The 23,760-nt window shown below is 44.7% G+C and overlaps 2 protein-coding genes across 6 annotated transcripts in view; one reads left to right on the top strand and one right to left on the bottom strand.

Moving 5' to 3' along the window:
• LOC126336351 (facilitated trehalose transporter Tret1-like) overlaps window positions 1–19,633 on the bottom strand; it is a 201,332-nt gene extending 181,699 nt beyond the window's left edge. Inside the window, exon 1 of the mRNA XM_049999937.1 lies at window positions 19,269–19,633. Coding sequence (XP_049855894.1) covers window positions 19,269–19,379 — 111 coding nt within the window. The 5' untranslated portion in view covers window positions 19,380–19,633. The remainder of the gene's footprint in view (window positions 1–19,268) is intronic.
• Window positions 1–23,760, top strand: part of LOC126336352 (RING-box protein 2) — a 716,604-nt gene that overhangs the window by 260,751 nt on the left and 432,093 nt on the right. The gene's annotated exons all lie outside the window — the stretch shown is intronic.

Raw genomic sequence — 23,760 nt, 5'->3', positions numbered from 1 at the left:
GACAATGGAAGCCGACGTAATGGCATGCGTGCAACCAGTCCACCCTGCAGCAGACGGCGGCGAACCGTCGATGCAGACCACACCTGTCTCAATGCTCCAGCGACGAACCAACACTGTGGATGACGCCGTAAGGCCCGTAATGGCCATGCGGAAAATATGAGGCCGGCCGCGGTGGCCGAGCGGTTCTAGGCGCTTCAGTCCGGAACCGCGCGGCTGCTACGGTCGCAAGTTCGAATCCTGCCTCGGGCATGGATGTGTGTGATGTCCTTAGGTTAGTTAGGTTTAAGTAGTTCTAAATTCTAGGGGACTGATGACGTCAGATGTGACGTCCCATAGTGCTCAGACCCAAGATGAGGGTCATTCCGTGCTGTGGTCATGTTCTCCACTTTTCGCTCGTCGCTGCATACTGTCCTCTATCCACTGCTTGCACGTACGCATCAACGCCGTTTCCCGGAGACCGACCATTCTGTCCCGTTCGAACTCGCTCACATGGCGATATGCCTCCCTTTGACGCCGACGAGGCATACTGGCACTCAGTGTATTGTTTCCACCCTGTGTGACAGCTCTGCACCGACTACACTAGGCGCAACAACGACCCTGTCGGACCGACACGAGAGGGCTCTGCTCGGCCCACGTGTACCGTATCTTCCTGCAGAACGTAACACGTACTGCTTGCACACCCTTCGCCTCTTCCACCAAGTGTGGCGCTATTCGGGCAGTTCCTTCTCGGTGTTGCACTTTTCACAAACGGCATTGTCGTAGGGTGTAGTCTTAGCCAAAATGATGGAAAATCAGTGTGTAGATAACTTGAACGCGAATTAATCCGCACTCCAGCATTTTAAAAGGAGCAAGTTGCCACAGTAATGAACGGACTGCAGCAAGGTTATCGATATGTGGCAGTGATCAACATCCGCTCCATTCAGTGACTCCCAGCTGGATGACCTGTGCGTTCTCCGATCGGACTACGAAAGCAGATCCTTAAATTGGCACCACAGATGTATTGTAGGGGCGTATGTAGCAACAGCCGTCGCGTCGGCCAGAAGAGGGGCGTTGCGCGACGCCGCACTTGCCGTATGAGACAGCGCCGACGAGAGGCGAGTGAAGGAGCATGCGCGAGCTGCTACTCTGGGCACTGCGTGTTGCACCACGGCCGCAGTGCAACTGGCTGCCGCTGATTTAGGGAGCCCGTGGGCGACCTAAATCTGGTCACGTCCCGAGCTGCTGCCAACTGTCAGCTGACCGCCGCTTATGAAACGCTGTATCCCCATCGTGTTCCTGTCGGGGCTTCGTTCAGAGAGAAACAACGGCCTTGTTTACTTCCCGGGCTCTGACGTCTGACGTAACTGCTTTAGCTTAAAGCAGATGCTGCAACCAAAGGCATGCGCGGTCCTCAGTAGGTGCTTGGTCATATGTGGACTTATTCTTGCTTCAGCTGAAATTTCAAGAAATTAAGTTTCTCTTTTAAACCTATACAGAGGTGCAAATGGCTTCAGCATCGCGTACACGGAGTATAAAAGACCAATGCAGTGGCCGAGCTGTCGATTGTAAGCATGCGATTCATGTGAAAAGATTTCGCCGTAAGACGGAATTAACAGACTTTGGACGCGGAATGATAGAGCTACACGCATGGGACATTAATTTGCGAAATCGTTAAGAAATTCAATACTCAGAGATCCACAGTGTCAAGAATGTACCAGGCATTGCGTCTCGACACGGACAACGCAGTGGCCGACGGCGTCACTTAACGACCGAGAGCAGCGGCGTTTGCACAGAGTTGTCAGTGCTTACAGACAAGCAACACTGCGTGAAATAACCACATACTAGGGGCGTTTGAAAAGTCCGTGCTAAAATAAAAACTACTTACGTGTTTGGGGTAAACCTTTTTCATTTTTCGACGTAGTCTCCTAATACACTTCGTCCAGTGCTGTTCTAATCTTCGGAATAATAGGAAATATAGCTATTAGTTGCCGCAATCACTTCCTTGTTTGAATACATTTTCTGTCCCGCTAGCCATTTCTTCAAATCAGGGAACAAACAGTAGTCCGAGGGAGCCAAGTCTGGAGAACAGGCGGGATGCGAAAGGAGTTAGAATCCTATTTCCATTAATTTTGCGGCCACAACTGCTGAGATGTGCGCTGGTGCATTGTCGTGATGGAAAAGGACTTTTTTGCGGCCCAATCTCCGGCGTTTTTCTTGCAGCTCAGTTTTCAAAGGGCCCAATAACGTTGAATAATATGCACCTGTATTAGTTTTACCCTTTTCGAGATAGTCGATGAGCCGGCCGGAGTGGCCGAGCCGTTCTAGGCACTTCAGTCGGAAACCGCACGACCGCTACGGTCGCAGGTTCGAATCGTGCCTCGAACATGGATGTGTTTGATGTCCTTAGGTTAGTTAGGTTTAAGTAGTTCTAAGTTCCAGGGGACTGATGACCTCAGATGTTAAATCCCATAGTGCTTGGAGCCATTTCAATCATTTTGAACTCGAGCGGTGTCATTGAACTGCTGCAAATACGCACGTTTGATAACTTTAAAATTTGGTTCGAAAGCAGTGCAAATCACGGATAACGGTGGCAGGGAAACTATTAGAAGCAAAACACTTACATTAGACGGGCTAGGGACGACGATGATGATGAAATGAGAGCCTAATGCAAGCTGTTGTCTCATTGGGACCTCTTTGGCGGCTTAAATAACAAAAATTCACTTTTGATGAACACTTCATTGGCACGTTTCGCGCTTGGTTGTAGCCTACGAGATACATACACAGCCTGAAACGACTGGCAGATAGTCCACATGACGTCACGAAGTCGGTTCCCTGCCAGAGCGAGGTCTATGCGAAATTCCGTAGGGTACGGCCAAATCATAATCCCATAGGCTACGGTTGTGGGCTGAATACTTTCAGTAATTGTTCAACATTTGACCGAGGACCATCGACTGCGTCTGAGCTTTCTTACAGATGAACTTGTTTCTAGATTTGCTGTGAAAGGTATATTATACTTTTTTTTTGTTATAGATTTCTTGTATAATGGCGTGAGCTTCTTTATCTTGCTTTCGGAAAGCATATATCTATCTGTTATTTGGGCAAGGTAAATGACACGGGGACTACCTATAGTGTAGGACGTTGCACTGTACATTAGACTGCGTACAAGGAATGTACATGTAAAATAGAAACCTCTCAGAATGACGCAATTGTACTTCTGTGTATAAGAGGTTTCTTATCGCATTCTGTATTAATATTAATGGGTGTGATAAGTGTAAAACACTTATGGCCGATAGTGATGAGTTCATTAAATGTGGGATACTCAGTGACCTGAACTCACATTTTCTCAGCAGTGTCGTTGAAGGGTACCAACTGCTCGAAACACTTATGTCTGATTTTTTAGAATTTGGTTCGCAAGCAGCGCGATCACGAAGAACTGGTTAGACGTCTTCAGGGAATGACAGCTATGACTATACTTGCTCTTCTGAGCGATTTAAATCACTTGTGGAAAAGTTGTGAACGAAATCACTTCAAAAACGTTATATATTGAGGAATATTTTCGTATAAAATTGTAAATATACAACCGTTGTGTAATACACAGTGGATGGAAGTTAAATAAATTTATAGTAAAAATGCAGATTTCTATGTAGTCGTGAGTCTTTTCCTTACTAGTTTTCCGTACTGAATGTTACTTGTTCTGTACGACGAGATATAAAAGCTGTATTTTTGACATTAGAGCGAGATCTAAAGCTGCATATTTCACAAAAGATCGAAAATGGAGCCAGTAATCGCCTTGAAGGTAAGTTGTATTTAAAGTAATATTGAGGAAGTAGTTCATTTCCCCAGTTCAGTTGTGCTACAGTGTAATGTAATTTAAGTGAAACGCACAATGTATGACGAATCACACGCTTGCACCAATACTGGAAATCATAACGTGAACTGCTAGCGTAATCGGTCTTGTTCTTACGCTTCGGCATGGCCCGGTATCAGAATATCAGAAACAAACTCGATGCGATATTACAAGTGTCTTGGTGAGTAGTCGACGAAGATGTACAGCGCCGAACGCATTACGGAAATGTAGGATGATAGAAACAAGCTTATGGAGAACACTGACGTAATGACATATTGTGTATAGCTCTACAGTGATGCTTATTGATATTTCAGATGATGTGATCTGAGAAAATGGGTCAACAGTTGGATTTGATCATACAAGTTGGTTGTTGATGTTTACAGTTCGAAGTGTGATTTGAGTCAGCTGTCCAAGCTAGTTTAAATCATTAGCGCAAGCTGCATCCATTTGAATCTGCTTACTTTGTTCAAGCCGTGGAGTCCCTCCACAGTTTTTACCCTCCACACTTCCTTCCATTACCAATAAGATCTTGATACCTCAAGAAGTGTCCTATCAACCAGTCCCTTCTTTCAGTGAAGTTGTGCCATAAATTTCTTTTTTCTCCTGTTAGTTTCAGTACGTACTCATCTGTTGTTCTATCTGCACCTCTTAACCATCAGCGTTCATCTGTAGCAGCACGTTACAAAGGCCCTCCTCTTCTTCTTGTTTGAATTGTCTATCGTCCACGTTTCGCTTCCGTAAAAGGCTGCGCTCTACAGAGATACCTTCAGAAAAGACGTCTACAAATTGCTCTTTTTCACACAGTCTTTTTTTGCTGTTGTCAGTTGCATTTTATATACCTTCTCTACTTCGCCCACCGTCACTTACTTTACTGCCCCAAATAGCGGAACTCATCTACAAGTTTTAGTGTGTCATTCCCTTATCTAATTCCCTCAGATTACCCTGGTTTGATTCAATTGCATTCCATTACCCTTCTTCTGCTTTTGTTCATGTCATAAACTCTGTTCAAAAAATATCCATTCCGCTCAGCCGTTCTTCCAAATCCCTTGCAAAGAATGACGTAACCACAACGTCATCAGCAAACTTTAAAGTTTTCATTTCTTCTTCCTGAACTTGAATTCGCTTTCCTGATTTCTTTCACTTCCAGCTTAAAGTTCAGACAAATGACGCTGGGGATAGACTACAACCCCGGCTAATTCCATTCTCAAATGGCTCTGAGCACTACGGGACTTAACATCTGAGGTCATCAGTCCCCTGGAACTTAGAGCTACTTAAACCTAACCTAACCTGAGGACATCATACGCATCCATACCCGAGGCAGGATTCGAATCTGCGACCGTAGTAGTCGCGCGGTTCCGGACTGAAGCGCCTAGAACTGCTCGGCCACCGCGGCCGGCTTTTTCCATCCTCAGCTCGTTTATTGTCTTACAGTTGCAGTATACTTTATGTACGAGCTGTAATTAACCTTCCACTTCTTGTCTTTCATCCTTGCTCCCTGCTGAACCTCAAAGAGTGCAGTCGAGCTAACATTGTCAAAAGGTTTCTTTAAATCTACAATTGCTATAAAAGTGTGTTTGCCTTTGTTGGACCTGCGTTCTATGATAAATCGTAGGAACAGTATTTCTCGCATGTGCCTCAAACTGCTCTTCCCCCAGGTTGGCCTCTATCAGTTGTTCGATTCTACTGTAACCAACTCGTGTCAATATGTCGGAGCTGTGACTTACAAACTGATAGTTCGGTAATATTTACTCCTGTTAGCGCCTGAAATGAAATGATCGTACGGCATTGTTGGCCGGGAGACCCCATGCAGTGTGTTCGGCCGCCGAAATTGCAAGTCCATTTTAGCTGACGCCACTGCGGCGATTTGCGAGTCAATTATGATGAAAGACACCGACCATCCAGTCATCTCGAGGCAGAGAAAATGCCTGACCCCGCCGGGAATCGAACCCGGGACCCCGTGCGCGGGAAGCGAGAACGCTACCGCAAGACCACCAGCTGCGGACATGTTAGCGCCTGCCTTCGTACGATGAGAAATTAAAAACGAGGGGAAAGGCAGGAAATGATTAAGACAGATAGCGAAAAACAGATCTCGTAATGCATCATCCAGCAAGTGGCAAGATGCAGGAAACTGTCGGTCGGTTAGTCACCGGGTACAGTGTAGCGGCGGCGAGAACGGCAGAAGGAACGTAAACAAAACAAGCGGCGCTAGGTGAATGGAGCGCGGCGGTTTGAGGAAACGCCAGCAGGTGGGCCGTTCTTGCCTGTCTGTGGCGGGTGCAGCGGCACTGCCCACGGCCACTGAATCACGCCACCCAGGCAGGCGCGCGGCTGCTCTCGCCAAGAGCGCCCACAGCTAAAGCCCTGGCGCTTCACCAGGACACGGCAGGCACTGACGTGGGCGGCAGCTGGCGGCTCTGCCAGGGCCGGTGCGTCCGTCAGGCGGGCAATGGCTCGCCGGTGCACCGTCTCTGTCAGGGATTCCCTTCCCTACCGCCTCTGTGGTTTACTTGTAAGCGGTAGTGGCAAGCCGGCCGGGGTGGCCGAGCGGTTCTAGGCGCTACAGCCTGCAACCGCTCGACCGCTACGTTTGCAGGTTCGAATCCTGGCTCGGGCTGGGTGTGTGTGATGTCCTTAGGTTAGTTAGGTTTAAGTAGTTCGAAGTTCTAGGGGACTGGTGACCTCAGAAGTTAAGTCCCATAGTGCTCAGAGCCATTTGAACCATTTTGGTAGTAGCAACTGAGGTTGGAGGTCCTGGATTTGAACCCTAATAATAATAATCATACTTCGTCCTGAGAGCCGATGTGGAGTCGCTTGAAGTCCCATTCGCGGCCGCGTACAGAAACCCCGCACAGTGTGTGGCGAGTGGGGGTAAATTATGCAACGCACTAATACAAAATGCACACCGGTAATAGGGAGAAACCGTTTCTCAGAGACAGATTAATTCATTGGTTTAACTGAAACTTCATGGTAGATTAAAACTGTGCCGGACCGAGACTCGAACTCGGGACCTTTGCCTTTCCGCGGGCAAGTGATCGCGAAAGGCAAAGGTCCCGAGTTCGTGTCTCAGTCCGGCACACAGTTTTAATCTGCCAGGAAGTTTCATATCGGCGCACACTCCGCTGCAAAGTGAAAATCTCATTCCGGATAAATTTAACTGTTTGGATATTTTTTTAAGGTATTTGTCTAGAGTGCAGCCTTGTACAGAAGCAGTTCATACCAGAGACAAGAGAAGCTTTTTGGCATGAATTCTGAGGATCAGGTGTGTTGATCGAAAAACTAATCGAATTGGGGCGAAAAAGAAATTCTTGAGACAGGTGTACTGAAAGAAGGGATTAGTTGGTAGGACACATGAGGCATCAAGGAATAGTCAGTTAGGTAGTAGGGAGAAGTGTTTGAGGGGGAGGGGGCGACGGGGGCAAAAAAATAAAATAAAAGGAGGGTAGCCATAACTGTAATATGCAGGGTCGAAAGGAAATACGTTTCAGTACTTCCTCAAAGGATATACCAGTGAGGAGAATGGCAGCAATCGAGACTTTGTAATGAAGATACCAGCAACAGCAACTGCTATCTACTTACCTCACTACTTTCAGAAAGAGTACGAGATTCGACCTATGGACTGGGAACTGCTCGCCGCTAACAATTTATTCACCGCCTCGAACTCTATCCTAGCGAGGTCCACCAATAATCTCGCAAAAAAAAAAAAAAAAAAAAAAAAAAAAAAAAAAAAAAAAAAAAACAGGAAAACAGTTTAAAATCAATTAGGAGAAGTCACACAAAAACACCATGGTCAAATTTCTACGGATGCATATGGAATGGACTTCCGGATTTAAGTTAACTACTTTGTCCGGGATCACAAAACCACATTACATTCCTAGATGACCAGAAACCACTTCTGCGCTCTTGTGAGGGCTTCCGTGCTGACAGAACGACTTTACTGATCGTTGCGGGCGACTCATTCTGACTTTCGCACTCGAAATACTTAAAAACTCCATCTTCCCCCCACAGGGGCCACAGCTCCCTGCTCATAAAAGCCCTAGAGTTACCGGCGGAGTCCACGTGATTTCTGGCGCTCCAAACCCATCGACCAAATTATTTCATATTTCGACCTTTCAGCCAGTCCGAATCAGGAACAGACTCTTCGCATTTTCATTGTTCATCCCCTGCTCCCGCTAATGGCGTCCCTGAAAATGTCTGTGCCCGCCAGCACCTTACGGAATTCCTCCACCTCCACCGACCGTCACGGGGAAAATACTCGCCCGTTAAAATCACTGGTTTAGGAGGATTGGGGAAGGGCCGGTACATCATCTTCACGCCCTTCACTACAGGCCGAAAAAAAAAGAAAAAAGAAAACTCTTCCTTTATGACACGAGGTCGAGTATTGTCGTCCTTCAAAAATCAACTTTTCAATGCTCTCGCCGTATTGTGGCTGTTCGTCTATTAGTGTTCTGCTCAAAGCCCCCCCCCCCCCCCCCATCGCTTTCAATAACGAGGTCCAGTTATTGTTTCTGTCGATTTCAGACTCTTCTTGCGCCATGCCGGTCTTCGAAGTTAAAACCACCGTTCTTCGACGTTAAAATCACCTTTCTTGATGCGTTTGAACCATTCTCTCACTAATAGGTGTCGTGCCATAGGTCTTAGCGAGCATTTTGTGTGCTTTTCATGTTAAAGCAGAAAATCAAAACTTCCCAGAAATGAAAAGAATCGAGTATAACTTTATGATGCAATGGCAAATCGACAAATATTATGATGGCGTTGTGTCTGCAGATGCCTAAGCCTATTGTGTGACACGACCTACCACCTACACCGCGATTTGTCGCTACTGCCATCTATTGCAAAACGGCAGAAGCAAAGTTGTAGACCTAATATGTTACACCAAGAGTTCTAGTCCTCTGAATCATGCAGGACAGCTGCACGTTCAAAATAAGTGTCCAATGTCAGATCATTGCGTCACCTACCTCGCTCGTTGCTCAAGAAATAACACTTAACATGCAAGTTAGTCATTCTCGGTAGAGAAAGCTCGTCGGAAACGAACGGGACTGAAGAAATATATGCTTTATTTTTCTTTCTAAATTAACAATTCTACTTTTGTAATTACACGGTACGTAAGAGATTAAGACCTCACAGGAGGTATCTGTGCAGATCTCCACGTTCGCTGATGTTTTGGGAGAAACATGGGGCAGGTATTAATAGCAGATCACAGAATGTGCGGGGCAACTATGTTGTTTGTATCTAACGATAACTGTGTATTATATGTGGCCAAAATCTTAAAAAAATACAATAAAATCATTTTCTTTGCCAATGGGTTGTGGAAATCCACTTTGTTACTGAGCGTTTAGTATGTTGACTGCCATACGAAGGACTAGATTTCAAACCCCGGTTCTGCCGTTTTTTTTTTTTTTGTTTTTTTTTTGGGGGGGGGGGGTGGAAGAATTCGCAGAAGATACGAATTCCGGGTTGATTCTGGTCAGGCGGATATTTCGTTCAAAATTAATTTTCTGCTCAGTAGGTCAAAGTTTTGCTTGCTTTGGGAAGCGTCAAGCGGTGAGCCTGTGAAGCGAAATTGAGTTTCAAATCACTCTCTTCGAAAGAGGCTGTTTCTTTGCACTTTCTTTCAGTCTTGTTTCTTCTTAAGTGAACTACCATTTTTTTCTGCAGAGCCGATATCAATAGTGTTCGTAAACACAACTAGATGTAACCGAGCACGACTCGACAGAGTGCATCTCGCGTGGCCACCAGTATGAACTTACGTAACGCATTTGCTTGAAAACACAAATATTTGCGCTTGTGCCCTGCACGTTTTATGGCACGCGAACTGCGTTGAACGCAAGCAAATGGGAGTTGGAAATTCGCTCGGATTAGTGAATACTGACACACGCAAAATATGAGAGGGACAAACAATGATCATTTTTGGAAAGAAATTAATATTAACGTCTGAACACACATTTCCTCACTTGTGGTAAAGTAGTTACTTGCGTTAATATCATGTTAGTAAATTTGGCTGTTCTGTACTTCGCTGTTGGAAAAACTACGGTTGTTTGTGACGTTCGGAGTTCTGTTTTGGGTATGCCAACTGTATCTAAACTATGACATTATTTGTGTCAAATACCAAGCGGGAGTGTTTGAACGCTCAGGATTGGTAACACGTTCTCTTCAACCATTGAGTGTTGCGCATGCCTTCAACCAGATAATCGTCGGAGACGTGTTTGAAGGCAACCCGATCAGGCTGAACGCCTTAGGCACACTGTCTAGCGAGTGCACCAAGGTGGAGGTTCCCTGCTGTTTTGGGGTGGCATTATGTGGGGCCGACGTACGCCGCTGGTGGTCATGGAAGGCGCCGCAACGGCTGTAGGATACGTGAATGCTATCCTCCGAATGATAGTGCAACCATATCGGGAGCATATTGGCGAGGCATTCGTCTTCATGGACTTCAGTGCGCGCCCCCATCGTGCACATCTTGTGAATGCCTTCCTTCAGGATAACGGCATAGCTCGACTACAGTGGCTAGCATTTTCTCCGGACACGAATGCTATCGAGCATGCCTGGGATAGATTGAGAAGGGCTATTTATGGACGACGTGCCCCACCAACGACTCTGAGGGATCTGCGCCAAATCACCGTTGAGGAGAGGGACAATCTGGCCTGACAGTGCCTTAATGAATTTGTCGATAATATGCCACGACGAATACAGGCATGCATCAGTGAAAGAGGACGTGCTACTGGGTATTAGAGATACCGGTATGTACAGCAATCTGGACCACCACCTGTGAAGGTCTCGCTGTATGGTAGTACAACATGCAATGCGCGTTTTTCATGAGCAATAAAAAGGGCGGGAATGATGTGTATGTTGACCTCTCTTCCAATTTTCTATACAGGTTCCGGAACACTCGGTACCGAGGTGATACAAAACTTTTTTTGATGTGTGTATTTGGTTAGTTTTAACGTCCGTACTGTTACTGTAGAAGCTAAATATCTTAATACGCCTTTTCTTAAGAATTTATTATTTCTGGAATGATCATGGATCCAGGCTAGTATGCATCTTGCATTCCGTTGCAATGACCCGAAATATTTGTGCAGTCTCTGAATTAGTTATTTGAGGAAAACTTCCTATTTCCGTAAGTAGAGTATCGCCGATGCTGAATCCCTCGACTCCAAAGTCACCCAGATAAATTGTTACAACTTCTTGGAAATAGACACCAACTGCTACTTAACGTTAGCAATCTTTTATGTGTGTAACTGGACGAAATCTACATGTACATGCACACCTCACGGTGGATGGCTGAGGGTACCGCATACCACTGTTCTACTGTCAAATAGAACGATGGGAAAAACGTAAGCCGTATCAAGTCTGTAGATGGAAAATGTATGCCGGCAAAAAAGTCTATTTGCATAATGCCGCCATAAATTATCTGTAGTGCCTTGTTTATCGCTTGAAATTTATCTTCTAACGGTGTACTCAGCAGAAAAATTGTCTCTAATCCGCAGATAACTTGCCAACATTATATCGCTCTTCGCTAAATTACTCTTGGAGTGTTCGATATTAAGACTCAGTTTTGTTTTGCACTTACGCCTGTAAATTTTGTATGTTCGTTCGTACAGTTCTTCATTTTAATTTATTCACCTATATATAATACTTAGGATCAGTGTTAATAAAACGTCTACTACGGGCAATGACAGCACCTCTCGGACGGATCACTATGTAGTCCCGAAGGCCTTTCTGTTTGGATGCAACAGGAAGAAGGGAAGCTACTCTTGTGCTAGTGCAAAATAGCCAATAAAGTGCTACGGGTATGAGAAAGCAATTGGGACTGCAATCACGAAAGCAAAGTTGTTCCTCTTTGGGGCGATATCTTTTTCACGAAGATTCAATTACCAACTGTCTTCTCCGAATTCGAAAATTTTTTGTTGTTGTCCATACACGTACGGAGATGAAGTCTCTGCCGGACACTTAATTGTGAACTGGTGAGCAGCCATACAAATATACATCCTGCAAATAAATTACAGGATACGTATTTCCACAGCCGGCCGTTGTGGCCGAGTGGTTCTAAGCGCTTCAGTCCGGAACCGCGCTGCTGCTACGGTCGCAGGTTCAAATCTTGCTTCGGGCATGGATGTGTGTGATGTCCCTAGGTAGGTTTAAGTAGTTCTAAGTTCTAGGGGACTGATGACCTCAGATGTTAAGTCCCATAGTGCTCAGAGCCATTTTTGAACGTATTTCCACATTTTTTGTCATTCAGTGCTTGACAAGTAAATTTCAAAACCATAACCAGGTCAATATCCTGAATATAAAAACCAGTAATTGTATTCTCGACAGATATTAGGAAAATACTGATCTGTTTTACAAGAAGCAAAGATCCCAGTACTGGAACAATTCGTTCTACCTCGTGATATGCTATGGAGTCATCAGGGAGCAGGGCCTTGTCGGAATTCAGGACTTCTCAGTTTCAAATGTGGGTGCACTTAATTGATCAGATTCCCTTGGTCCCAATTTTTCGAACTAAATGTTTTAAACCACTGGGACGTTACTGTGTGGGCAGTCTTAGAATTATGTTAAGTGATACATATTACAGAATAATATGCGAACAAAAGTATTCTGCTTGCAGTGAAAATATGTGGGGAATCAAAGAAATCATGAAAACGTGTGGAACTAGTATAACACACGTGATTGCTGTTGGGTGTAACAAGCAGTTCTGAATTTTAATCTTTTCCTGAATATGTTGCCACATTATGCCCCTATAGAAATGGACGAAAGAGAAAAAACGTAAGTGTATTGCTTAGCTTGAGGCATGTTCTAGGTAACTTTCTTCGGGTATGAAGTGGATGTCCTTTGTTCGTGATAACAGAATAATGGAAGTTAATTTCACAGTACAAGATAACTCATGCCTTCTGCGCACCACTTAAGCGTACTGAGAAATTTCCAGGATCGGATAACTTGCAAGGGTTACTTGCGTTATCGTTATTCTTTTGGATGGTGGTTTGAAAACGGCAGTGCGGTTTTTCCAGACCTGGTGCGGTTTTTCCAGACCTGAACTTGTGCATATGGCCAGCGTACCAGGAAATCGAAACAAATAAACTTTTGTCGTCATTTATAGGTAAATGTATTAAACCCGAAACAACGTTAGACAAGTGAAAGACACTTTTTTTTTTCTAAATGAGAAATGGCTTCTTCGTCAAAAGGAAGCTGCTAGTGTAACAGGTTGTTTCGAATCTTTGTAAAGTCATTGTATTTTTGTAAGAGTGTGTTCTAGGTGCGTAAAAAATACGTATGGACAGATGTGGCTTTCTGACTTTTCTTCCGTTCTTAAAATGTCATTTTGTTGAGGTTTAGTAAATACACACATATTAACATAATCTTGGCTGAAACTTCCTGGCAGATTAAAACTGTGTGCCGGACGGGGACTTTGCCTTTCGGGGGCAAGTGCTCAACCACTGCCCTACCCAAGCACGACTCACACCCCGTCCTCACAGCTTTACTTCTGCCACTACCTCGCCTCCTATCTTGCCCGCGAAAGGCAAAGGTCCCGAGTTCGAGTCTCGGTCCGGCCCACAGTTTTGGTCTGCCACGAAGTTTCATATCAGGCACACTCCGCTTCAGAGTGAAAATCTCAGTCTGGATAATCCTGGCTGTTATGCTGTTGTCGGATGAATCTCTTGAAACCCAACGTTTCGTCTCCGTTTGCGGAAGGCGCGTTACAGCTTTTAGAAGCTTCGATGCACACCCTGGCTCGCTACTGAATGATACCAGGACGTACATCGGGCCTTCACAAAAGCTATAGTATAACCTGCTCTTGAAGATGCGTTCTACAGGCAGGGACAAAACGCTGGAAATCAGGAAGAAATTCATTCGACCACTACATAGTAGCCCAGAATATTTTAATAAACGTAAAATTTTGTACCGTGAATGTTTACCTTTTACAATTTGTAAACACAGCCATTAGTCCTGCTACAATTATTTTCTCATAATTGTGACGAGGGTAACGACAGCGTATGTATACTGAATTATATTCTACACAATCTCACATCAAGCTCAGGAGAGGTTTCCTCTGAATGACTTCAAGTGCGAAGGTAAGATCTTTTGATAAGTGTTAATGCAGGAAGACTGTTGAGTGAAGAAACGATTGAGTTACGTCTTATCCACTAACTACTATACAATGCTGCCTCTCAACAACTGAGAAAATGAACAAAAAAAAAAAAAAAAAAAAACTGCCATTCTCGAAGCAAGGGGGACAGAAAATACGTTTCAAAATACGCCTAGTTTTCACTTGCAAGATACTGCATATATACATAAGTAAGTACATACATTCATACAAAATATTTATTCGGCTAAACACGACAGTCTATAGGGTCACCCAAGCCTTAAGGACGAGCATGCGTGGCTGACGTGGTAACAACGTTCCTCGTTCCAGAGCACATTACTGGCCATTAGGAAAACAGGCGTTTCTTCTGCCTTATCCTTTCCAACCTGCCGTTGGGCAGAGTTATGACACGTTACCTCGTATCAAAGGAAATAACGCCAGCGTATGCAGGAAATATCGTAGTACCGGAACTGCTGGTGACCGATAACGGCGTGTCGCCGTTTACTTCCCGCTCAGGAACTCCATTGTCGAATTTCTGACTAGAACCCTCTGAGGTGCATACATTGTTAATAAAATAATGAAAGTATTAGGTAAGATGTTGATGTAACATGCAACTTCAGGCAACAATGTGATAAATGTAAAGAAGTGTTGTTAACTGATTTTTTTCCTTTCGATAGTTTGTGGCTACAATAACGTACCTGTCTGAGTGTGCTGTACATTTACGTGCATTGTAACAAGTTTGTTATTACCTTATGTATAAAAATATGTTGACTGTTTGACTTTTCCAATAGCTATGAAGACCATTTCACTCGGAATTGTCGAGAGATACATTAGAAAAAAAAAAAAGAATGTAATGTCTATCCGTGATTTATGTCTTGTTCTACATCATTGAGTATGTCCTCACTTGATCTATGGAATAGATCAGGCCATCTGCACTAAGGTGCATAAATGTTCAATAAAAATTGTCAATATGCCATGGTTTGATAACGCTCTCTGGAACATGCCTCTGCATTCTTGGCAGTATTCTATTTTTGGATTTTATGTGTGGTCCACAAACAGTAGAGCTATGATTAGCAAGTATAAGTAGTACGTGCACAGCCAAAGCGGAAACGTGTATTCATTTAACCAGCGTTTGGTGGCTGTGGACTCGTTTATTAAGAAAATAATTGAAGAGTGGAAATGTCTAACCTTCCAAGTGCCAATTTTCGCAACACATGTTTTCAGTGCTGATGTGTTGTCGGTACTCTGTTGCATTTCGCTGGACTTGTTCTAAATGCCCAATCGAGCAGAAAATGTTAGAAACATTCATTAGTAGATGGCGCCTTGTCTTTGTGCCGAATAGTGCGTAACTCGGGAGCTCCACGTTTTTGGTGAGTGGGTGCAGCTTTTTGAGCTGCGACAGATATTTTGAAATTATAGAGAAACGGAGAAAGTTAAGCAAGGCCTTTACTCCGCAAGATTTAGACAGGATTGTTGAATAGAGCCGTGACGTCATTCCACGTAATTCCAATACATGCGACTGACATCTCTGAGTTTAAACATGCTGCTTAAACATTGTAGTCAGTGGAGGCATGTAAGATCTCCTAATGCAATACGATCAATCTCATACTCATCGAACTGAAATCGCTATTAAAAATTTTTACTCTCAGACAGAAGACTTGAAAAATGTCAACGTATTTAAAAGAGGAAATACCATGGCATGATTTATATGACGCCGTACTTCATTTGAAATACTAGACGTCTTTATCAGTTAGAAAACAAAAAGACTTGTCGCCAATGTTCTCTTTTCTTCATCAACAGCGCAGTAAACTTCGCAGCATCTGCACGCAAGAAGGGAGTTGTGTAAGGAACTGAAGTCAATATTGAGAGATTATTTTCTTGAATTTAATTTTGTCAAAAATATAAAAGATACGAGGACTGGTTTTAGATCTTCACAGTTCGACTAGTTACAACATTACTGGTGTGTTTCTCTGCTTGAATTCTGACAAATAAAACGTAGTGCCTCAGTACTAGGACACTTGAAATAAAACCTGTCTTATTGGACCTTAGTACCATTTCCGGTATGGCACTTACAACCTTCTCAATAAATTATTTCTTTTCTAATTTTGTCGTTAGTTTTGACACTGATCTGGTGAGCAACATAATTCTGTGGTATCAGAATACTTACCTTCTTTTAATTAACTGGCTTTCGAGAACCACCCACATAACCGTCTCCGTAGTGGAATGTCAATTATGACGATAGGAACTTAATCACAGCACAATACCCATTCCGCGAACATAGAAAATCTCCGATCCGGCCGGGGATCGAACCTGAGCCGCTTCGGTTAGCAATCCGGCTGTGTTCATACAGCTCTCTTAATACATTTTTCCTTATCCTCCATTCCATGTTATTTTGATAATTTTTCTTTTCGTTTTTCTTTCCAATAGTAACAGTTTTTCATCATCTTTCTTTCTAAATAGTAACGCTTGACATCTGTATAATGGTACCGGCATCGTAGTCAGCTGATAAAAAGCGTATTTTGAAGTTAGTACTAAGGTATCTTTTTTGAGATTTTGATAAAACTAAAGGCTGTTTTGTTCGCTGTCGCTAGACGGGCATTTATTTCTATATCCTTCCTGTTGTTCGTACTAGAAAGACTCCCTAAGTACTTGAAGCAGTTGAAAGTGAATCCTTCTACAGCCAAAGGTGCATTACTGTAAATTTTCTTACCTATGACCAGATATTCCGTCTTTTCTTAACAGCTCATACTGTTTTCTATGCGATTTTGCAGTCATTTCACATCATTTCAACTGATAGTTAATGGCTGCAGAGAAGACATCACAGTTACAAAAAGTGCGCTTAAAGCAGTTAAGTTGGCCACTGACGCTCCGTATACATGGATCTTTATAACCGCTTCAGCATCAACTAAGGCCTGAAGATGGCACATTGAAGCGCTGAAACTGGTAGCTACACTATAAGTTAGATTATAAGGACGGATGTAGGCGCCTAATTTTCTCACACACACATAAGTTGTGTGCAAAGAGATACGTCAGTTTCTGATTCTACACTTAGAACATTTGACACTCTTCAGTCAGCTTGATAAACTACCACATTTGAAGAGAAGATCCTGTAGTCGCGACAGTAGTCGTCAGAGCAGTCCCTGTATGTCTATCTTTTCAGAGGTGGTTGCGGGACTCGGCTGTCAAATTAAACACCTTTCAGCCGTCTAGTTTCCAGACTTATTTTATTTGGCTACCAGTGTCGGCGCTAACGGCCTTGCCGCAGTGGCAACACCAGTTCCCGTCAGATCACCGAAGCACTTGGATGGGTGACCACCCGGTCTGCCGGGCGCTGTTGGCAAGCGGGGTGCACTCAGCCCTTGTGAGGCAAACTAAGGAGCTACTTAATTGAGAAGTAGCGGATCCGGTCTCGGAAACTGACATACGGCCTGGAGAACGGTGTGCTCCCCTTCATATCAGCATCCAGTGACGCCTATGGGCTAAGGATGACACGGCGGCCGGTCGGTACCGTTGGGAAATTATGGTCTGTTCGGGAGGAGTTTTTTTTAGCATTTTCGGCGATTTACTACGCCAACTTCAGATCCCTGAGCGACATGTAGGAAGATCCAGAACCGAAGTGAATCTTCTAGACGTCGGGGCCTGAAGATGGCGTAGTAAATCGCCGAACTGGCTCTTCCTATACGTCCGTGAGGGGCCTGAAGATGGCGCAGTATATTCTTGGAACACGTATTAGGTTCGAGTATAATGACTTTTCTGGAGACTAGAAATCTACTCTGTAGGAAGCAGCATGGGTTTCGAAAAAGACGATCGTGTGAAACCCAGCTCGCGCTATTCGTCCACGAGACACAGAGGGCCATAGACACGGGTTCACAGGTAGATGCAGTGTTTCTTGACTTCCGCAAGGCGTTTGACACAGTTCCCCACAGTCGTTTAATGAACAATGTAAGAGCATATGGACTATCAGACTAATTGTGTGATTGGATTGAAGAGTTCCTAGACAACAGAAAGCAGGATGTCATTCTCAATGGAGAGAAGTCTTCTGAAGTAAGAGTGATTTCAGGTGTGCCGCAGGGGAGTGTCATAGGACCGTTACTATTCACAATATATATAAATGACCTGGTGGATGACATCGGAAGTTCACTGAGGCTTTTTGCGGATGATGCTGTGGTATATCGAGAGGTTGTAACAATGGAAAACTGTACTGAAATGCAGGAGGATCTGCAGCGAATTGACGGAAGGTGCAGCGAATGGCAATTGAATCTCAGTGTAGACAAGTGTAATGTGCTGCGAATACATAGAAAGAAAGATCCCTTATCATTTAGCTACAATATAGCAAGTCAACAAGTGGAAGCAGTTAATCCCATAAATTATCCAGGAGTACGCATTAGGAGTGATTTAAAATGGAAAGATCATATAAAGTTGATCGTCGGTAAATCAGATGCCAGACTGAGATTCATTGGAAGAATCCTAAGGAAATGCAATCCGAAAACAAAGGAAGTAGGTTACAGTACGCTTGTTCGCCCACTGCTTGAATACTGCTCAGCAGTGTGGGATCCGTACCAGATAGGGTTGATAGAAGAGATAGAGAAGATCCAACGGAGAGCAGCGCGCTTCGTTACAGGATCATTTAGTAATCGCGAAAGCGTTACGGAGATGATAGATAAACTCCAGTGGAAGACTGCAGGAGAGACGCTCAGTAGCTCGGTACGGGCTTTTGTTGAAATTTCGAGAACATACCTTCACCGAGGATTCAAGCAGTATATTGCTCCCTTCTACATATATCTCTCGAAGAGACCATGAGGATGAAATCAGAGAGATTACGTCCCACACAGAGCCATACCGACAATCCTTCTTTCCACGAACAATACGAGACTAGAATAGAAGGGAGAACCGAGAGAGGTACTCAAGGTACCCTCCGCAACACATTCAGGTGGCTTGGGGAGTATGGATGTAGATGTAGATAAGGCCGGGAGATCTGTGTGCTACCCTCCATATCCGTATCCAGTGACGCCTATGGGCTGGGGATGAGATGGTAGTCGGTCGGTACCGTTGGCCTTCATGGCCTGTTCGGGAGGAGTTTTTTTTTAGCATTTTCGGCGATTTTCTGCGCCGACTTCAGGTCCCTAACCGACATGTATGAAGTTCCAGAACCGAAGTGAATCTTCTACACGTCGGTTAGGGGCCTGAAGGTGGCGCATTACATCGCTGAAACTGGTAGCGAAATAAAGCAAGTTTGGAAACTAGACGGCTGAAAGGTGTTTGACATCCTCATCCGAGAAGTGTCGGTATAACGAGCATTTCGCCGGTCTCGGCTGAGAGCAGAATGCGACGAAGAGCCAGAGAGAGGGACGGGCGTTGAGGTTTGCTTACCGGTGGTAGCTTGGTGGTGGTGCGTCCGCCTCCGACGAGGTGCTGCAGCAGGAGTGCCTGCTGCTCCTCCAGGTTGGCGGTGGCGGGCAGTGGCTCGGGCCTGGGTGCCATCTCGAGCGCTGCTGGTGCTGTCGTTGCTGGGTCGACTCGAGGTGTTGGGGTCCTGCTGAGCTCAGTCTGCGCGGCGCGGAGACTGCTTGGCTCTCAAAGGGGCAGGCTCGACCTGGGGTGCTCGCTGGCAGCTACGCGCTCGGGGTTCGCCGTGGTCCTACATGTGCCCGCGAGCCGGCGCCGCCGCCTTTTATCCCGCCGACCGCCCACCCGTCCACCTGTTCTCGTGACGCTCACGTGTCGCACGGGACCCTGCCGTCACGCGCGCACCAGCTGCTCGTCATCGCACTACACCCCCCACCCCACCCCCCTCCACTCTACCGCGGGCCCGCTTGCTAATTACAGGTAGTTAGAACGGTAGCAATGTACACAGAGTCATGTTGCCCCCCCCCCTCTCCCTTTTGTTCTCCCGGCCGCATCCGAGAGCTGTTTACATTTTTTCCGCATCGGGCCCCGTTGACGTAACTTATTTTCTCGCACGGTAGCGTTCGTGACCGGCACGATCACTTCTCGTGATAAGGCGCTCCTGCACGGAGCACCTCTCCGGTGCAAACTGTGGGTGCAGCTTGCGAAATTTACGCACTTGCAGAGGCGTGCCGTGTAATGGGCACCAAACTGGCGACGTTACGCTGTTGTCGAATGGGCCATTCTACAGGGAAAAGCGTCATTACAGGGGCTATTAAAGTGAGTTGGCGGAGACATCAACCAGGCACAATTGCTACTGTGAAAAGCCTTTACAGGTTTGTGTCTTCTTATTTGCACCGCCGTCCATACCCCGGAGTACAGCTTAGACTGCGTAGCGGATGCAACTCCTATTACGGCTAACATGTCGTCTGAATTCGCATTTACAGACATATATAGAAGAAAGTAATAGTTGCTCGACTTCTTTTCGTATGTGCGCACTCGGAATTCCAACGCAGATATCTTCGTGGCACATAACATGTATTTTGTACATCTACATCGATACTTTGCAAATCACATTTATCTGCCTGACAGAGGGTTCATCGAACCACCTTCACAATTCTCTATTACCCCAATCTCGTATAGCGTGCGGAAACAATGAACAGCTGAATCTTTCCGTACGAGCTCTGATTTCCCTTATTTCATCGTGGTGATCCTTCCGCCCTATGTAGGTCGGTGTCAACAAAATATTTTCGCATCGGGAGGAGAAGGTTGGTGATTGAAATTTCGTTAGAAGATTCCGTCGCAACGAAAAACGCCTTTCTTTTAATTATGTCCAGCCGAAATCATGTATCATTTCAGTGACACACTCTCCCCTATTTCGCGATAACATAAAACGTGCTGCCCTTCTTTGAACTTTTTCGATGATCTCCGTCAGTCCTATCCGGTGAGGATCCCACACTGCGCAGCAGTATTCTAAAAGAGGACGGACAAGCATAGTGTAGGCAGTCTTCTTAGTAGGTCTGTTACATTTTCTAAGTGTCCTGCCAGTGAAACACACCCTTTGGTTAGCCTTCCCCCACAACATTTTCTATGTGTTCTTTTCAATTTAAGTTGTTCGTGATTTTAATACCTAGGTATTTAGTTGAATTTACGGCTTTTAGATTACACTGATTTATCCTGTAACCGAAGTTTACCCAGTTACTTTTAGCACTCATGTGGATGACCTCACACTTTTCGTTATTTAGGGTCAACTGCCACTTTTTGCACCATACAAATATCTTTTCTAAATCGTTTTGCAGTTTGTTTTGATCTTCTGATGACTTTATTAGTCGATAAACGATAGCGTCATCTGCAAACAACCGAATCTGTTAAGCATAAATTTGTAGTTTTAATTACCCCCAGATAAATTTCACAAGGGTATTGGACATAATAGGTATTATAATTCATGAATAGCAAACATAATGTAATTCATTCAATAAAATTCTTCTGGGTTTGAGGCCGCATTTAGCAGTTAGCAATAAACTCTGAGGAAGACGCCTTGCAACAGCCGCCGAAACGTCGGAATTTTATGGTTGACAATGCGGCCTCAAACCCAGAAGACTTTATTGACTGTGACAACGGCCGCGGAAGCCTACGTTTACAGTGTAATTCATGTTTACAGCCACACACATACTAACAGATCTAGTTTGACAAGGCTGGGACAGGTACTCGGTTGTGGAATTGCAGTAGGAACCATCCAGACTTTTGCCTCAAGTAATTTCGAGAAACGACTGAGGTACGAAATCACGATGGCCGATGAAGATGGGAGCCATCACCTTCCCCAATATGTACCGAGCGAGGTGGCGAAGTGGCTAGCACACTGGACTCGCATTCGGGAGGACGACGGTTCAATCCCGCGTCTGGCCATACTGATTTAGGTTTTCCGTGATTTCCCTAAATCGCTCCAGGCAAATGCCGGGATGGTTCCTTTGAAAGGGCACGGCCGACTTCCTTCCCCGTCTTTCCCTAATCCGATGACCTCGCTGTCTGGTCGTCCCCAAACAACCCAACCCAACCTCCCCAATATAAGTTAAATTTTTCCCTAATACTCTCGCGCGGCCGGCCGATGTGACCGAGTGGTTCTAGGCGCTTCAGTCTGGAACCGCGCCACCGCTACGGTCGCAGGTTCGAATCCTGCCTCGGGCATGGATGTGAGTGATGTCCTTATGTCCCATAGTGCTCAGAGACTTTCTTTTTAGCATCCAGCCCTTACAACAGAACAACAACAAAGTTGACAGAACAATTAGAGGAGCTAAAGAAAGGTCACCTTTGTGTTTTCGGGAATAAAATCAAAAAAACATTCAAAAATCCAGTGTAGTTTGCAGTTGCGCAACTGGTGACAGCATGAACTCAACTCATTGATAACGATACTATGGTAAGTCTAAAAATTATGAGTGGATTGGTATCGTTAAACAATTTTACTGGCTTCCTTCCGTACGTCCAACAAAATTGTAGAAGGCGGTTTTTCATCCGCATGGTAACAGGTAACGCAAAGCAAGCGGCCACTTGCTGTCCCGTGTGATACTCCAGCTGACGTCACGAGGCTGTCAGCGGAGTTGCTCGTGATCTGTAGCTGCGCTACGCCCCACCCTGCTATCTGCCGGAGGTCTTCCGCAGTCACTCTGCAGCTCTGCTTCGTGCATCTTACATCCTCACCATTCAGAGTTCATAGTGGTGTACTGGAGGGTCTTTAAGGAGATAGGAGACTATGCGAAGACATGCTGTGCTCTTCTATAATATTTTCACGGGATGCGTTATGTACATAACATCCAGTCGCCTTTCAGAATGATACCGTCGGTTTCGTAATTGCATCAGTGTTGTTACAATGCTGACCAACGAAGATAAAAAGAAAGTATTGTCCTACGGCCTCCTTGGCCCGTCCAAAAATCTAAACGCAGGTAGCGACGATTCGCTTTTTCACACTTCGCAGTAAGCGCTGTTTCTCAGTGGCAGTACACAGAGAGACTATAAGTGCATGAAACACAGCTGATTGGCGCATGTGTTACTTGTTGTAATAAAAAAATAATAGTGAATTTTATTACGTTCACCAGTGATCTTAATAAACCTTCCTTTTTTGTTTTTATGAGTGCACGAAATTATTTTGTACAATCAGGACACAGATATCGCCTGAAACTGAACAAGATGTGCTAAACTTCAATTTTTATTATCTGTGTTTATAATCGTTAGTCGCGAAACTCAGAGCTTCGTAATTTGCCGTTGAGTAACATTGTGCAATTGTAGAAGCAAAGAATATTTCGTATTATACAAAGTATTTTCAGTTTTCTCGAGCTTATGTGCGTATTAGGTTTCAGATAATGCAGTTCTAACAATTATTCCTACGTCTACAAACACACCTATAATCCGCAAGTTAATTTGTGGTGCGTGCGGAGGGTACTTTATTTATCGGTAACGTTAACCCTCTTTGTGTTCTGTTCGCGAATGTCTGAAAAACTTAGATTTTTCGTCCTGAGCTGAAGTAAATTGGGGATGGGACCATAGATGAAAAACCACGGCCACAGACTTTGTCGCGAGACGACTTCGTCATATTAACTTTTCGTTATTGTAAGACAAGTGAAATTCATAAACGAATTTAATTTTTGGGCTGCGTGCGAATGTGAGAGAGAGCACTATTAAGCCATCATTTTTGCTGCGCACTTACTAAGATACCTTCGAAATAGAAAATTAGTGCTAAGTTAATTACCTGATAGTAATATACCGCTGAGGACCCAACAGTAATATTAAACAGTACTTCTAGCCCGAGAATGACGTGTGTTGTGTAAGTTCATGATGACTCGCTGTTAGCGTTTCGTCCGAGATTGACTCATAATAGAAAGAAACTGGTACGCTACAACCACTTTTACCTTCCGGTAAAGAGTTGTACCTTCTTGAATGTTAGAAGTTAAACTAGTCCTTTTTTGACTGGACAGATTTGTTCGGT

This window comes from Schistocerca gregaria, chromosome 2 (genome assembly GCF_023897955.1).
Source record: "Schistocerca gregaria isolate iqSchGreg1 chromosome 2, iqSchGreg1.2, whole genome shotgun sequence".
NCBI lineage: Eukaryota > Metazoa > Arthropoda > Insecta > Orthoptera > Acrididae > Schistocerca > Schistocerca gregaria.
This window is presented reverse-complemented; position numbering and strand designations above follow the sequence as displayed.